Source organism: Bos indicus, chromosome 22 (assembly GCF_029378745.1).
Source record: "Bos indicus isolate NIAB-ARS_2022 breed Sahiwal x Tharparkar chromosome 22, NIAB-ARS_B.indTharparkar_mat_pri_1.0, whole genome shotgun sequence".
NCBI lineage: Eukaryota > Metazoa > Chordata > Mammalia > Artiodactyla > Bovidae > Bos > Bos indicus.
In genome coordinates, this window is record NC_091781.1 from 37,677,013 (window position 1) to 37,694,249 (window position 17,237).

At 40.7% G+C, this 17,237-nt stretch overlaps 1 protein-coding gene across 3 annotated transcripts in view; it reads right to left on the reverse strand.

Moving 5' to 3' along the window:
- Positions 1 to 3,600: 3,600 nt before the first annotated feature.
- Positions 3,601 to 17,237, reverse strand: part of SYNPR (synaptoporin) — a 300,659-nt gene continuing 287,022 nt past the window's right edge. For all 3 annotated transcript variants that reach the window (XM_070776386.1, XM_019985147.2, XM_019985148.2), the window contains 2 exons: positions 9,867 to 10,058; positions 3,601 to 5,293 (listed from right to left, as the gene is read on the reverse strand). In XM_070776386.1, coding sequence (XP_070632487.1) covers positions 5,036 to 5,293; positions 9,867 to 10,058 — 450 coding nt within the window. In that variant the 3' untranslated portion in view covers positions 3,601 to 5,035. The remainder of the gene's footprint in view (positions 5,294 to 9,866; positions 10,059 to 17,237) is intronic.

Below are 17,237 nucleotides of genomic sequence, written 5' to 3' on the forward strand. Positions count from 1 at the left end.
TTAGCTCAAGGAGACCTCTATTGGGTTTCTCTATCCTTCAAAATAATATGATAATAAATTTGTGTTTTATATGCTACTAAGTTGTGGTAACTTGTTTCAGCCTTCAGAGAAAACAAATAGAGATAGATATCCTTATCTCTGGCTGTAGGGATCACAGTCTGAGGCTCAGGGATGTTGGGGCACTTTCCCAGGATCACACAGCCTGGTTTCAGTGATAGAACCAAGAAAGGAATTCAGGTCTATCTGACTACAAACCGATGCTTACACTTGCTGCTGGAGTTTACACAATCAAATAACATTGATAAAACTAATGGCTACATCTATCAGTGCCTAAGAAGCGACCTAGGTCTTAGCTCCTAAGACACAGATATGAACCTCAGGTCTCATTTGAGACAGCTGTGCTTGAAAACACTTTCCTAGTGAGTGTGTGGCTCCATGCTGCCAAGTTCTGTGGAAACATATGTCATTACTCACTGTGAAATTTTCATAGAAGGTTTAAGAGCTCAGAGAGTGCAAAATTAACAACCGACTTGTAAAAAATAAAAAAGCAGCGACACTCAGGACAACATGTAAGCTAAGGAATGTATCACGTTCTAGAAGGACCATGACAGTGGAAATCAATCAGAAGAGACCTGAAAGTCTGAAGAGACCAGGGGAGAAAACATCCAGGAGAAATGTCAGTTCACAGGCAAGAAGGGAAAATACTCGAAATAAGGAGAACTACTGAGTTTGTATTTTTGTTTTTGTCTCGTTCACCAAAACAAGCAATGTTACATGAAATTGTTCCTAGTAAGCAGGGAGATGACTTGAGTTCGTATGAGCCAGTGAGTCTAGTTCACAGCATAAGCCAATTAGACTCTTAAGCCCCAAGAGGTGAGGTAATGAAAATATGAATAAAATAGCAGAGGCTCAAAGGCAAATCCTTTTTCAGCCACCAGGAAACGTATCTGACTCATTACAACCTCCATCAAGAGTTTTGTTTGATAAACCAGGGGGCCTGGCCCTTTAAGGAAAATACTCCACTTGACTTAAAATATTTTCCACAGCAACACAGGACTTTCAGGAAGTCTTTTATTTTCATCTTGGCCTTTTAATGTCCAAAGTCCATGGCGTCTCTGGTGGCTCAGATGGTAAAGAATCTACCTGCAATGTGGGACACCCAGGTTCAATCCCTGGATTGGGAAGATTCTCTGGAGAAGCAACTGGCAACCCACTCCAGTTTTTTTGCCTGGAGAATCCCATAGACAGAGGAGCCTGGTGGGCTAGAGTCCGTGGGGGTCACAAAGAGTCAGACACGACTGAGCGGTGCAACTAACAGCACAGCAGTCCACGATTCATGGAGGTTCAGGGGGTCAGGAGGAACCAGGGTTATTCTTAGAAGTACCTGCAGCCAATGGGCTCTGAAGAGGATTCAACTAAGCCTGAAGAGCCAGCAAAGCCTTAGACCCCAAGTCAAGCATGTTAAAAAATAATTCTTCATTCAACTGGACTATTCACAGTTTTTCGTGACTTAATTAACTTATTCAGTGAATTCAGTTGATTTTATTCATATTGGTAAATGATTCTGCCAAAAGGTACCTTTATATCTATAAGAGACCCAGCATCTCTATGGAGAGTCAAATGAAGCACATGCCTTCAGGCTGTGGCTTCAGATAAGTCCTCAGGCTTTGGAGAAGGTACAAAAGAAAAGGATAGGTAAGTAGACAGCAGGTGGCGGGATCTCAGAGCCCAGCCTTTTTATTTGGATGCGTTACCTCCTCTCAAGGAAATGAAAGCTCAGGAATGTGCAGTCACATCTTGAAATACAGCAGGTGAGCAGATGCCAAATGAGCTCTACTGGAGACCTGAGGTCTCCTACCACACTGATTATTCTCCTTTTAAAAGGCCAGATCTAACTGCTCTTTTCTTAAAGCCAGAAGGAATAAAATCAGCTTAATGAAATCCCCGTTGGATTACAGCAGCACTTTACTGTAAATCTGCAGTGGACTCTGGAAGCATGTCTCTACCTGGACCAGGCCAGGCAGTGCTTTTCATTGATCAGTGCCCCAATGTGTTTTGGGACTGTTGAGGTTGGTAAAACAACATGAACAACAAAGGCTGGTTCTGAGGATTTCTCCGCTTTGGAGAATTCATGGAAGGGTAAGAATCAAAGGTCACTCTGTCCCTCTGGACAGAGCTGAAGAAAGCGGTCCAATCGAGCTTCTCTTTCAGGAAATCAGAGGTGGATGTGGGGAGAACTCATGCCATTCTCCTAGCTCACTGCCTAATGGGTGCTGCTGCTGCTGCTAAGTTGCTTCAGTCGTGTCCGACTCTGTGCGACCCCATGGACAGTAGCCCACCAGGCTCCTCCATCCATGGGATTTTCCAGTCAAGAATACTGGAGCGGGGTGCCATTGCCTTCTCCGAATGGGTGCTAGGTCAAGGCTATTTCCTATCTGCAGGATGTCCTCTGCTCTATCCTACAGCAACCAAGACTGGGATTGACATATATACATTACTGGGTAAATAATAGGTTCTAATATACACACATATACACTACTTTGTAAAAAATAGGTTCTAATAAGAACCTACTGTATAGTGTAGGGAACTCTACTCAATGCTCTGTACTAACAAAGAGGGGATATGTGCATACATATAACTGATTCACTTTGCTGTACAGCAGGAACGAACACAATAGCAGGTCAAGAATACCCCTGCAATGCAGGAACACAGGAGATGCAGGTTGGATCCCTGGGTCGGGAAGATCCCCTGGAGGAGGAAATGGCTACCCACTTCAGTATTCTTGCCTGAGAAATCCCATGAATAGAGGAGCCTGGCAGACTACAGTCTAAAGGGTTGCAAAGAGTCGGACACGACTGAGCACAGAGACTAAATAAATTGTAAAGCAACTAAACCCGAATTAAAAAAAAAAAAAAACAAACCAACAACTCATTGTGTCCTTCCTCTGCTTAAATACTTCAGTGCTTCCCCTTAGCTTCTTTAGGATAAAGACAGAATTCTTGATCGTGGCCCCCAAGCGGGATTTCCCGCTGCCTTCTACCCATCAGCAGCTACACCCCTCTCCAAGCCCCCCTTACACGTCTCGCTCTACAAATCCATCCTGCCTCCTGCCATCTGAGAGTTCCGTAAGGCTACTCTCTGCCTGGGATACTCTTCCTCGCACCTTGTCCTCATGAAACTTTACTGTCTTGAGGCAGTTTCAAGCTTGTTCACTTTCCCCTAAGCAGCTGAAGTGCCTCTGATAAGCATTCTTGTGGAATCCTGAGCCTTTCTTTCTCACACACAGTGTAGATGGTGTGTGAGTATTTTACTCTATGTGTGATCACACACTCTCTGTGTGATTATTTTACTCTATTTACATCCCAAACAGAGTGTAAGCTTCCTGAATTGGGGCATTCATCTGTATTTCTATCTTATCCCCAATGCTTTGTATAGAAGAGGGTACACAGGAGGTCCTAGAATGACGGAATCAATGAATGAATGGCCCTGAGCTCACAAAATAAGGACAGGGTGAGAGACTGGACAGACTGTGCATTTACCCTTTGTTCTCTTATTGTTCAGCAGGTTCTACTGCTGTAATTCTCCATTTTCCAGCCAGCATTGTATGCAATAACTTTATTAAGGTCAAAGAGATATCACATACAGATTTACCCAACAGGATCCAGAAACAGTTTACAGATATCATCTAGGTTCTTTTGGACTAAACAGTTTACAGACATCATCTAGGCTCTTTTGGACTAAAATGTTTCCAACATCACAGATCACACAATGAGTTTATACATCGATAACGACTTTCATCTGGAGATACAGATGCTCAGCTTGCCTTCACTGTGGGGCCTTGGTGTTTCCATTGAGTTAAAACAAAGAGGCAAAGGTTGATAATGCATACATCCTGAAGAATATTTAATGAGATGACAGACTGCTTCGTGGAAGTCATTTTTAATTTATGGGTAACATACAAATCAGACTGTAAGTTGAGCTGAGACTTCAGAATTCTTAGTAATTGGATCTAGGACTTAATTAACTTTACAAATAAGTAGGATTTAAACATTTAGCTCATGTTCTAGGTTCTCCAGAATATCCTTGATAAACGAATATGTCAGCACAATATCTTGACTGTGGTGTCTGACACCCACATCTCCATCATTCTAAAGAAACAACACTCCACCAACACTCACAGCTAGTGGGCCCATTGTTCATGGCCCATAGGATAAAAGCCACAAAACACCATAGAAAGTTACAAGAATGTAAATATTTAGCTAACTAAATAGAATAAATATCAGGCAGTCACCATCTACAACACTGAATATCTGCTAATCAGAGAGGAAAAAAACTCCAAACCTTACTCACAATGAATTCAGGGTTAGATAAACCCAGAGAGACAAACCTGCAAATATACAATGTAGTGAATATATTTCTTTAAATGTCCATTTAACAAATTCGTGATGCAAACTGGAAAATTTTCATACAGTTCAAATGTTCATTTTGTAAGAAAATGCTTTCATGCACTAAATCATATGAGCATTGATTCATCAAATTAAAAAAAATACAGAGTAATTGTCTGAAACCAATACTTAGAGACTTCACAATCCTACAGGGCCTGCAACTAAAAAATAATAATACATGCACATTGTGATACTCCAAATTGTCTTAGAGAAATCATTAAAACATCTTTCACATCAAAAGGCATAAGTCAATGCTATTTAATTTACTTTATGCATATTACATACTAGAGACTTTAAGCTACAAAATGGTTCCACTATCTCAACACGCATACAAAACAACCATAAAAGTATGTGTATATAACAAGGTACTCTCCAATTAGCCATCTGTAATGAATAATATATCTTCTCATGTCATCTTTAAGTACCATTTATCACGACCCAGGCCTTTCTGCTTTAATGAGGACGACAGATCTCTGATTTACATTCAACACTCTCCACATTAATAATTGATTGAAACTCTTAAAAAATTCTCCTGCCACTGACATAGAATGGGGAGAAACAATCTTCGGAAGAATGCCAAAACTACCCTGTTACATCTGATTGGTAAAAGAAGCAGGGGCAGCAGACTGTTGGCCAAATTCATCTGAGGATGGCCCCAAACTCGCCTGCTGGTTGTACCCACTGCTCGACCCATAGCTGTCTTGGTTGTACCCGCCTCGGTTGTAGCTACTGGAGTGCTTCTCCATGGGGTCTGAAAGATATCTCTGGCTCGAGGAATGCCAGCCGGTCTCCTTGAAAACAAACCAGATGTTTCCAGCCCAGAGGATAAAGTTCAAGAATCCAAAGACCTGAAGGAGGATCAAAGCAAGTGAGTGGATAGACTGGAGAGAAAGCTCAGAAAAATCTCAATTTCAGAAAAATCCCTCAAATGCAAAAGGTCACTTTTCACCTCCATGCAGAGGCTTCTTCCAGTTTCTGGTGTTGAAGTCACTGTTTCATTTAGAATATATGACCTTTCATGAAAGCTTACTATGTGTTAGGCAGACAGAGGATGAGATGGTTGGATGGCATCACTGACTCTGTGGACATGAGTGTGAGCAAACTTTATGAGATAGTGAAGGACAGTGAAGCCTGGCATGCTGCAGTCCATGGGGTCACAAAGAGTTGGACACAACTTAGTAAGTGAACAACAACAGAAGGGCTTTATGTGTATCTATTCATTTAGTCATGGAAGGTGCTATTACACTCATATTAAAGATGTGAAAACAGGTGCAGCAAAGATAAGGAGCTTTTTTATGGCCACGTGACTGGTTAGTAGCAGACCTGGGATAAGACCTGTTCTACCTGACTCCACAGTCTGCTGCTGCTGCTAAGTCGCTTCAGTCATGTCCGACTCTGTGAGACCCCATAGATGACAGCCCACCAGGCTCCCCCGTCCCTGGGATTCTCCAGGCAAGAACACTGGAGTGGGTTGCCATTTCCTTCTCCAATGCATGAAAGTGAGAAGTGAAAGTGAAGTCGCTCAGTTGTGTCCGACTCTTAGAGACCCCATGGACTGCAGCCCACCAGGCTCCTCCATCCATGGGATTTTCCAGAGTCTGAGCCTCTACCTAATCCATCACTATCTCCCCAAATGATGTAAAATGGTGTAAAATATCTTTAGGGGATGTGGGGTTATTTTCATTTTAATGATGGACCATTAACTTATAAGGTAACCTTTACTTTAATGCTAGAGATACTATTTTTGCATTTATTGAAATGACAGAAATAAAATGAGTCAACTTAAAAAGTATGGAGGAAGCAATGGTATAGGTGGTACACAGACAAGCACATGCATGGCAGTGTACACAGAAGTTGTGCTTCTTTGAATAGTTGTATATTCTGTGCCTCTCACAGTCAGAAGTGAATGCCCAAACAATACTCTGAAGTCCAGGTTTCAGAGAAGTATGAAATGTTTTCTCAATAACTGAATGTGAGACTTGCCTATGGAAACTCCTCTCACTCTCCAGAAGTATGTCCTTGGTGAGCCAGAGGACTGGGTGTCACTTCCCTGGGTCCTAAGTGTTTTATGGAAACTGAGCTGTTTGCTACTGTAAGAGGCCCAAAGAGAACAGTTGTTTTGCAGCCTCTTCCAAAGTGGATCAGTTGACTGTGAATTAAGCACAGCCAGTTTTAGCAGCCCCCTCTTAGAGACAGACAATGAGAGTATGTGACACAAAGCTGTGATGACATTAAAGTATATTAAGTAATCATTCCAGCAGGATGCTGACCAATCAGAATGAACTTGGGCAGCAGTCACAGTTCTGGAGTGGGCTTCCAGAAGTTCTTTGCTATATCAAAGTAATTTATCCCTTAATTGCTGGATGGTGGGATGCCACAGAATGACCTGGGGATGGAAGTAGCGGGTTAGGGAGTCAAGATGAGGGATCTTGGGAGCTTGGAACACCAGCTCCAAGCTTCATGATTTTAGCAGCAGGTGGATCAGGGCATATTATCTGAATCTCAGCCTTGGAGCCATCCCCTCTGTCTTTGGAATCTGAATGGCCTGGGCTCTGCAACTTTTTGCTTTATGAGTTCAGACAAGGCAGTTAGCCTCTGAACTTCAGCATTTATAAAATTCTATGAAATGAAGACAATTATTCCTTCCTTGGTGGATAGTTGTGAGGATCAAACAGGGCGTGTGTAAAGCAGCTAGACAGTGCTGGACACTGATCTGTAAATTATGCTTTGAATCACTTTCTAAAATATTTCCATGAATTGTATTCATTTGACTTTTCCTGAGACATAAATTGAAGCAGGCTTTTTGATAATGAGGCCATGTTCTTGATGTGTCAAGATAAAAACTGAGCATCTAGGGGCTTCTCTGGCAGTACAGTAGTTAGGAACTCCCCATTTCCAGTGCTTCCACTACAGGGGGTTGTGGGTTCGATTCCTGGTCAGGGATCGAAGATCTCAAGTGCCATGTGGCGTGGCCAAAAATGAAATAAAATAAACTGATGGCACTATTTTAAAAATATGATTGGAAAGCCAAATCTTAAAAAACAAAAGACACCGTTTCCTAAAAGATCTCACTGAAAATCAGTTTATCCAGACTTCCTTACCTTCCTCTCACCCTCCTCCCCTCCCTCCTTCCATCCCTCCCTCCATCCCTCTCCCCATCCCATCCTTTTTTCTTCCTTTAATGTTAACTGAGATTTATTTAACATTGTGTGCCATACTCTAGGCTCTTTGCTAAGGGAGATACAAAACATAACTAAGGTATTTATAGTATAATAGATGCATGATCAAAATGAATTAGGTGATCACTGACACAACTCTAATTTACACACAGGACATTTTAACCATGTGTACAATAACTAGGGTATTTTCCCTTAAGGGGGAGATCTTGATTAAATTACACCTCTGAAAGTATAGATTAATATGAGTAGAAAAAACTGTCATGGAATCTTTTCAGATATGAAGGGATGGTTCTACCCAGGACTATAATTTTATCTGTTTTCTATTCCTTGATCACTCCCTTTCCCCTGATGCTACTTCATTTCTAAAAAAGGGATGCCTGAAAAGAACCTAGAAATTAAGGGAATGCAGCTTTAAAGTAAGAATGTACACAAGGCATGGCCATGGGCCTATTTAAGGAGTGGTGATGTCTTATTCTCACATCATAGAGGTAGACGCCTATCACTATTGTAATAGGTGTCTTACTCTACTATCATCACAGATGTACCACAGACTTCTTGGCTGGCACGTTTTAGGGGCACATGGGCCCTTGAGTCTTCCCTTGCCATTTTGTTGCAACTGAAATCAGAGTCGGTATTTTTATTCTAGCCTAGATGTGGGACAACAGAAAGAGAGGCTGAAAGAGACTACACAGCATGAGAAAGAATGGGAGAGGACATTTAGATGATCTGACAAGATGTATCAAGATTGCATTGGTGGAGAAACAGAAGTAGAAATTATGGATGATTTGTCACTTTCTGTTACTTGCAACCCAATCATTACACCTCATATAGACACTGGTTCCGGAATTGGGCTACAAAGAACAGACTTTATCGATCAGGAGATTGTTTTGGTTTAGCCAGTTTAGGTGGTTTTCTGCCACGAGGAACTGGAGGACACTGACATGGATAACTTATGGATAACTCACAACAGCACCAGACCCACCCCTCCACACACGTGACACGATCTGCTTTCCATCCATTATTCTTTTGGTTTTTAAGACATATGTCTCATTGTTTCTCATTCAAAACTTGCAACGCCTTGTTGGAAGAGACATCAGAAGAGGGATTAAATGGACTATGGAGGATGTCATCATTTACTAAAAGAACTAACAAACATACTGAACGATTTCATCTTTGCTCTCTTAGATTCCAAGATCAGGGTTATAATAATTTTCATTAAGCACTGCCTGTAAACAAACTATAGAAGCAGTAGTAAAATATATTTTAACATATACCTCAAAGTATTCATCTACAAGTGTGGCTAGAAATAGGTAAAAATTACTGGGAGATCCTAATAATAGTTTATTTCAATGTTATTTTCTTATTACTAAGGCAAGATTCACAGTCAAATCATCAGCAGCCGATGAGCCAATCTTTTTCCCTTTTCATATGCCTTCTTAAATTCCAGAAAGCTGTAGAAACATAAGTTAACCTTGAGGGAAAGAGAATTATTTTTTAAAGGTTGCTAAAGAATGTCGGTCCTTCATTGAACACTGCTGGCCCTTCTATTCTTTGTAACTACTACTTTTTGCTGTCATTATAGCTTCTGTCTCTCAGATATAGTTTCCTTCTTTGGAATAACACAAGTTCTTACACTCATGAAATAAGAATCCAATTTAGTGGCTCTGCTATCTGTCAGATGTCCTGTCTCCTGGCAAGAATCATATACTTGATGATAATACTGGACTTTGTTCAACTAATATAGCTCTGCTTTTCTGAAGTTATCAAGCAACTAAACCAAGAGCATGGAGAAGATTAAAAAATTACCATAACTATTATAGGTATTTTTTATTCTCTGATTTCTATCTTACCCTACTGTGTCTGTGTATTTTTCTCTAGACAATCAACTGGTATATTCTATGTGTGGCTTCTATCAAATATTCCTTTTAACTTCTGGCAGACTTCAGTCTTAAAGTTCAGATTTTATATCTGCTTCTGCCTTAGAATTCTGACTTGACCGTCATCCAAGCAAAAGCTGCCCGAACCTGCCGGGCTCTTGTTAAGAACTCTGTAATTGGACACGTTAAAGTCTATGGGTTCTGACAATAGAAAACTTGAAGGCCAAAGGATCATCTAGCCCATAGAGTGAACTATCACCTTTTAGACCGGACTCCATTCAGAGGCAAAACATTTCCCAGATGACTCCTGGGACACTTTTCTGATTCCCATGATTGGCAAAAAAAGATCTGAGAGGGAAACATACCACAGAAGTGTTTAGGCTGGACATCACAGGACTGTGGACAGCCGTGCATTTGTTGGATGGCTGTTTGCAAGCTGACATCAGTAACAATACTTCTTTGGGATCTGTAGCGACCTTGACATCAGACAGTCCTTTTGCCCAAGCTGATGAACCCACCAACCACAAGAACGAAAAGACTACAGTGACGATGAAGTCCTACAGGAACAAACAGAAAGATAAAATAGGAAGAGAAAAGTGAGTTCTAGAAACAAATCAATTGGTTTGCCTTTTGAAAAATTCCAAGATCCCATAGCATTGGAACCATGTTGAAAAATGAATAATAGTTTTGTGATATTAATTTCTAGAAAATAAATAATAATAGTAACATTGATGAATGATTACTGTGTTTCTAATGATGGGGGGCTACTGTCATAACCTTCCTTGTGACCCTCCCTCTCTAAAGAGGCACTCCCAAGACTTCAGCAGATCATGTTCTAACATAAGACAACTGCTCAGATTTACTGTATTTGTGTTTGTCTACTAGAAAGATGTTGCATCCTATTTACCTAGATAACAAAACACTGACCTGGGAAGGAAAATAGTATATTTAATATAGCAACAGGAATTATTTTAAATGATAAATGCCTCAAGTAGAAAATCTGTTTCTTTCCTATCTGAGGTCACGGTGATATCACTTACTCTGGTTAGCCTTCCCTCATGCTGTGACTGAATTACTTTCCATCAAGATCCTGAGGAGCACTTAAACTCTAAAGATGCTGTTGTGGATATTTGTTAGGTGTGACTTTTGGAGAGGGTCCACTGTGAAGACTGAATCTTCTGAACAACTGGTCTCTTTCCATCCAGGGATTATTGTAAATTATGTAACTCACCAATTGACCATTTCATGTTGCCTTTAGAAAACTTAAGGCCAATTCGTTACCCTCATATAATGTGCTTTTTTTTTTTTTTTAATAAAGCCTGGCTATTTTAACCCTATTCTGAACTGTATTTTATACACCCATCCTGCCTTTCCTGTCTTCTTTCCTTCTCATTTTTAATTAATTTCATCCTGAATTTCATATGTCCTTCTAAGTCATTTGAAGTTGTTTCCGGAAAGAGATGGGGGTATAAATAAAAAGGCAAACAAATACAGTATCTATAGCTGCTTCAAACCAGAAAGAACATTTGGAATAGAGAAACTCAAGTGTTGGGGTTTGAATTAGAAATTGGAGGAACGGTTATTAAATAAATAAGCCAGACTGACTGTATCAAATACAACTTCTCTTCATGTTCAGTCTGGTACCTTTATTCAATTACTCCTCCATTTATTCAGACAATAATTTCTGAGTCATGCATCAGGTCTTACAAGGGTTTACAAATGTAAAATATGGACTTTGCTTTCTTGAGATTACATATTTATTAGTGGTCATAGACACTTTGTAATTTCAAGACAGTAGCTGGCCTTATGCTCATCATAAATAGAAACAGAGTTTTATTGGAGTATAATTGCTTTACAATGTTGTATTAGTTTCTGCTGTACAATGAAGTGAATCAGCCATATGTATACATATATTCCGTCCCTCCTGAACCTCCTATCCCCATCCCATCCCAGTCTAGGTCACCACAGAGCACCAAGTTGAGCTCCCTGTGCTATGCAAGAAATAGACTTAAAAAGGCTGTCAGGATGGGGAAATGCTGAAGAACAGAGTCATGTGAAAACTCTCAGTTGGAAATTGTAGAAAGTAATAAAGTTTTTAGACTTATGTATTAAAATAACAGTGAAGTGAAGTGAAGTCGCTCAGTCATGTCCGACTCTTTGCGACCCCATGGACTGTAGCCTATCAGGTTCCTCATTCCATGGGATTTTCCAGGCAAGAGTGCTGGAGTGGATTGCCATTTCCTCCTCCAGGGGATCTTCCCAACCCAGGAATCGAACCCGGGTCTCCCGCATTGCAGGCAAACACTTTACCTTCTGAGCCAGCAGGGAAATAACAGTAATACTACCTAAAATTTACTGAGCAGTTATCATGTGATTCCAAGTTTACATGTATTAATTCCAAGTGTACATGTATTAATTCATTTAATCCTGACAACAGACCTATGAAATAGATGCTAATTCTGTCCTCATTTTACAGTTGAGGAAACTGAGGCCCAAAAAGCTAAATAAAATTCTCAGTCAAGAGTCAGTAAGTGGGGGAGCCAGGATTCTAAGCCTGGCTGTCTGCTTCCAGAACCTGAGAGCTTGACTATTCTATATAGCTTTTCATGTCTGCTTTAAGGAATACTCGGCTTTTTTTTTTTTTTTAATCTTTTTTCTTTACAAAAAAACTGTGTTTGACTGTGCAGGCTCTTAGTTGTGGTATGCCAACTTTTAGTTGCAGCATGTGGGAACTACTTTCCTGACCTGGATGGAAGCTGGGCCCCTGCATTGGGAGCACAAGTCTTAGCCACTAGACCACCAGAGAAGTCCCAGGAACATTTATTTTTTAATTTAAAACAAGTGCATTAAGAAAGTTAAAAAGTAGTAATGAATCGCTTTTGATATAAACTTTCTGACTGAAGTCAGGACCTATGTCCTTGGAGTTATTTTGGGGAGCTAATCCAACCCTTTCCCCCCAGTACCATTTCATAAACAGGGATCAGTATATTGTATAAAGTATCTCAATATTAATTATAAGCTCAGAGTCTGTCTTCAGATTGACCTGGGACTGAATCCTGATGTTTTGACTTACTTGAAGCCTGAATTTTGCCCTCTGTAAATTGGGCTAACAACAGTATCTGTCTCATTGGATGGTTGTGAGAAGTGAAAACGTGCATGTCTGCCTATTTTCCACGATAAGATGTCAGCTGCATGAGGGCAGGTACTTTGTCTACCTTGCCTATTGTTGGGTCTTGGCAGAAGAGGTGTCAGCAACATTTGCTGAGAGAATGAAAGAAAGAAAGAATAAATGAACATACAAAATGGTCCCAATTTGGTTCTATAAACTTTTATATAGGAGTTTACCAGGTGGTATGTAAGCTTATGTGTTTTTAAACATATTTTATAATTAGATAAAATAAAAAGAGCATGGCAATGTCATCAAGGCACTGATTGATTATATCAATAGCTCTCCCAGACAGAACTTCAGGTGCCCTATTTGTACCAGGATTTATAATTAGACCAAACAAAAAATGTCATTAGAATGGAGTTTTTCTATTAAAAATAAAAAAAGCAGCCTCAAGTCAGGTTTTCTATAATTAAGCAAAGTGTGACAATTGGGAGACTATTTCAAAATTCTAACTCGAGTATCAGTTAGCCTGAACTTTTTTTGGACTTCAGGTGTAATCTAAGTTTGAAGCTACATTCAGGGAGAGATTTGGGAGCAAACCTGACCCCCACTCTCTTCCCATCTTTTAATCCAGGGATCTCCAAACTCCAGAATCTGACACCTGATGATCTGAGGTGGAGCTGATGTAATCATAATAGAAATAAAGTGCACAATAAATGTAATGCACTTGAATCATCCCCAAACCTTCCCTGCCCCCACCCCACACCACCATCTCTCCTCCCCCTCCCCTCCCCCATCCCTCCTCCCCTCCCCGAGGCAAAACTGTCTTCCATGAAATCAATCCCTGATGCCAAAAAGGTTGGGGAGTGCTGCTTTAATCTACTGAACCAGGTTCATTTTGCTCAATGCTCAGCAAGCCAAAACCCTGACAAGCCTAGGAGTGCACCAAAGAAAAGATTTTTTTGCAAGAGAGTCAAGTGAGAAGATGGGAAAACAAATCTCACATTTGCCTGCTGGAAGGCAGGCAAGGGGTGGATGTTTATGGGATAAGGCAGCAGAGCGGGTTTAGGCAAAGGGAGTGTGGGGAAAGGTGAGGAAAGGTGATTGAAAGAAAGTGCAAGAATCCTCGTTCTGCACAGGCATAACTAGGCCTAACAGGTCTCTGCACTTGGAGTTTTTCTGGCCCACTGATGTCAGAAGGTCAACTAGCAGACACTGGTCATACCCAGTTGAAGGTCGTGGGTTCTATTCCGTCTTCATCAGATCAGCTGGAACTAAACACAGCTGATTCCAGTTTCCTTCTGCTTGGAGGACAGGTAAGTCTTAAAATAACTGTGATTAAGGAAGGTAGGTGAAATGGACTTAAGCCATGGTTTCACTCCAATTGGCCAAACCCGCCTGGAACTCCCTGTGATTCATGCAAGTCACCTCCTGGACACAGAACATGGTAGACAGGGCAGAGGGCTCATTAAAAACTGTCCCAAACTAGTGGCTCTTAGGAGACTGCTGCTGCCACCTGTGTGCTGGAGTGTTTCCTGTATGCCAGGCACTCTGCTAAACCACTTGCAGACATCAGTAACCTTGTAGCTGAGATCCTTAGGTTAGCCCTGCTTTTAAGAGGAAACTGAAGAACAGACAGGCCAAATGCTTTCCTTATAATTAGTGCCTCACTTGACTACTATGCCATATCATGAGCTTTCTTTAGTGTATTTTAGGTAGATAGCTATCTTAGTTGATGCTAAGTTTCAGTCATTTGGTACTACCTGAACAATTCTGATTTTATGTGCATACCTCTTGTGTTATTGTTCAACATTTCATTTACAGCAAATTATCCTTTTTACGTAAATAAGGTTATCTTAGAAGGAAATTATATGTGTCCAATAAATGTTAAACCAACCAACTTGTTATAGATAGAAGAAAACTGCAAACATAAAGGCTATACAGTGAAAATACTTTAAATTCTAGCTGGGGATGTTTGCACAAGGATTTGGGATCTAGGATCTCTGTTAAAAAGGAGATTCATGAGTGTTAAAAGGATATTAAAGAAATACTAGCATGACCTAATTAGAAGGCTTAAACTAAATATGGAGCAACTTTTCACTCATCTTACTTAATGCCATGTTAATGGTCCACCTAAAATAACCTTCTGTGCCAGGGGAGATAAATGCTATGCCTCGTTTATCTAACAGAGATAAAGTATGCATGGAAGAAACTCAAGACATAAATTTGTAACGTTTACTGTTAAGTTACCAGGATGCACATAAAAGCTATCTTCTGCTACCTTTGCTTGTGCTATTTCCTCTCATAGAAAGGAGGGGTTGCTGTTCAAAAGGTGCTTTAATGTTTCCCCAAAACTCTCAATGTATGTATGTGCCCCCATAAGACCCCAAAAAGTAGCCAGCGCAGACATTACTAGCTCCATACTGTAGATGAAGAAACTGTGACCATGAAGGCTGAATGATGTGCCCATGGCCCATTAAGTGGTTTATAAATTTTGCTCTGAGCTCCTGGTCTCACTGTTCCAAAAGAACACGGACACGCTATGTGGTTGTGTTTCTGCAGCATGTGTTAAGAATCTGCTCAATGATCCAAGAAAACAGCTTCCTCAGCAGAGGGAGCAGCCTGGCTTCATGCTGCCTGGATGGTTTGTTTCCATTTTGTTGGTTGGGTGTGTTTTTGTTGCCCCCAGCTCTCCTAATTTACTGTTATCAAGCTCATTTTTACTAGAATGTAATTTAATATATTAAAGATGCTTGTCCTGGCTCAGTCTGGGGAATATAAGAGGGAATCATCTTTGGTGACAGAAAACTTGGTATTCTAGAACCAGGTAAACCTGTCTGGCGGCTCAGTGGTAAAGAATCCTCCTGCAACACAGGAAATACAGGTTTGAACCCTGAGTTGGGAAGATCCCCTGAAGGAGGACATATTAACTCACTCCAGTATTCCTGCCTGGAGAATCCCAAGGACAGAGGAGCCTGGTGGGTTAAAGTCTATGGGGTTGCAAAGAGTTGGACATGACTTAGGGACTAAACAACAATCAACAACAAAAACCTGTCTCTATTTCTCCCTGTTGATGGCACACTGCAGCTCCACTGGATATTGGTAAACATAGTCAATTTCACACTTCTGTTAGCAAATATTCACAACATGTCAACTCCAATGACTTAATTATCTATCCTATTTGATAGCTTTGCTCTTTTCACCATGGCTGACACCTATATGGGGAGTCTACACTAGAAACTGGGCAATCCAGTGAGTCACACTGATCCTCAGTGTAGTTGGATTCACTTTTCTAAGTCAGCTTTCAGGACTCCCAGAATGAAGCTGTGAATTAGGAAACACAAAAATCAAACACCATGAGAGAAGCTCTGTTCAGGGAAGAGCTTTGGATTTGTCTTTGAAGAGACAATTGCCAAGCGGTGGGCTGAATATGATAACCTTCTGTTCTCTCACAGGTTTATTTCATTACTTCATTTGAAACACTAATAAAAATTACATCTGACTTCTGGAGAACGTCTAGTTTTTAACATGCTATGGCAGAAGATGCTTGTGGCTCAGTTGGTAAAGAATCCAACTTTACCATCTCCCGCCTGCAATCTGGGAGACCTGGGTTTGATCTCAGGGTTGGGAAGATTCCCTGGAGAAGGGAAAGGCTACCCATTCCAGTATTATAGGTCACAAAGAGTCGGACACGACTGAGAGACTTTCACTCATGGCAGAAGATCATTTGATTTACATAATCACTGAGGGATGGTGAAGATAATTATACTCATTTACAGATCCAAGGAGGTTAAATGATATGTTCAAATTGTCATAAGTAACTGAGATTTGAATTTGGGCTGGATGAAAGTGAGCAGCTTTCCATTATGCCCAGCTGTTCTGAAGTTTCCACTACCTAATTGTGGGAACACAGATATAGCAAGAAATTACACTAAGTTACAAAGAAAAAACGGAGAAGGCAATGGCACCCCACTCCAGTCCTCTTGCCTGGAAAATCCCATGGACAGAGGAGCCTTGTGGGCTGCAATCCATGGGGTCACTAAGAGTCAGACAGGACTGAGTGACTTCACTTTCACTTTTCACTTTCATGCATTGGAGAAGGAAATGGCAGCACACTCCAGTGTTCTTGCCTGAAGAATTCCAGGGACAGAGGAGCCTGGTAGGAGGCTGTCTATGGGGTCGCACAGAGTCGGACACGACTGAAGCGACTTAGCAGCAGCAGCAGCAGCACAAAGAAAAAAATTATTTCTCCTTCACAATTCTCTTTCTATATGGATGGTAAAGAAGAAAGTCTCAGATGGCTGCTAATATGTCTCTAATACCTATTTAATAAACTTAATATCCACCTATCAAAGAAAATTGGCCCCAGGCTCAGAGCCTTCAGGCAAACAATGGTACTTGGCTGGAATACAGTACTCTTTATTTTCCATTGATTCATTTCTGGGTTTATCTTCTAATTATGTCAAATAACACTAGACGTCTATATTCAGGAGTGGTACAGAGTTTTCTTCAAAAATCGATTTTATTGAAGTTAAAAAATAATTTAATTTAAAGAACAACAGTAAATAACTTGTGGCCCACATGACAGAAGCGGGGCAGAGAATGCCTGAAGTTTTGAAAGAACTGC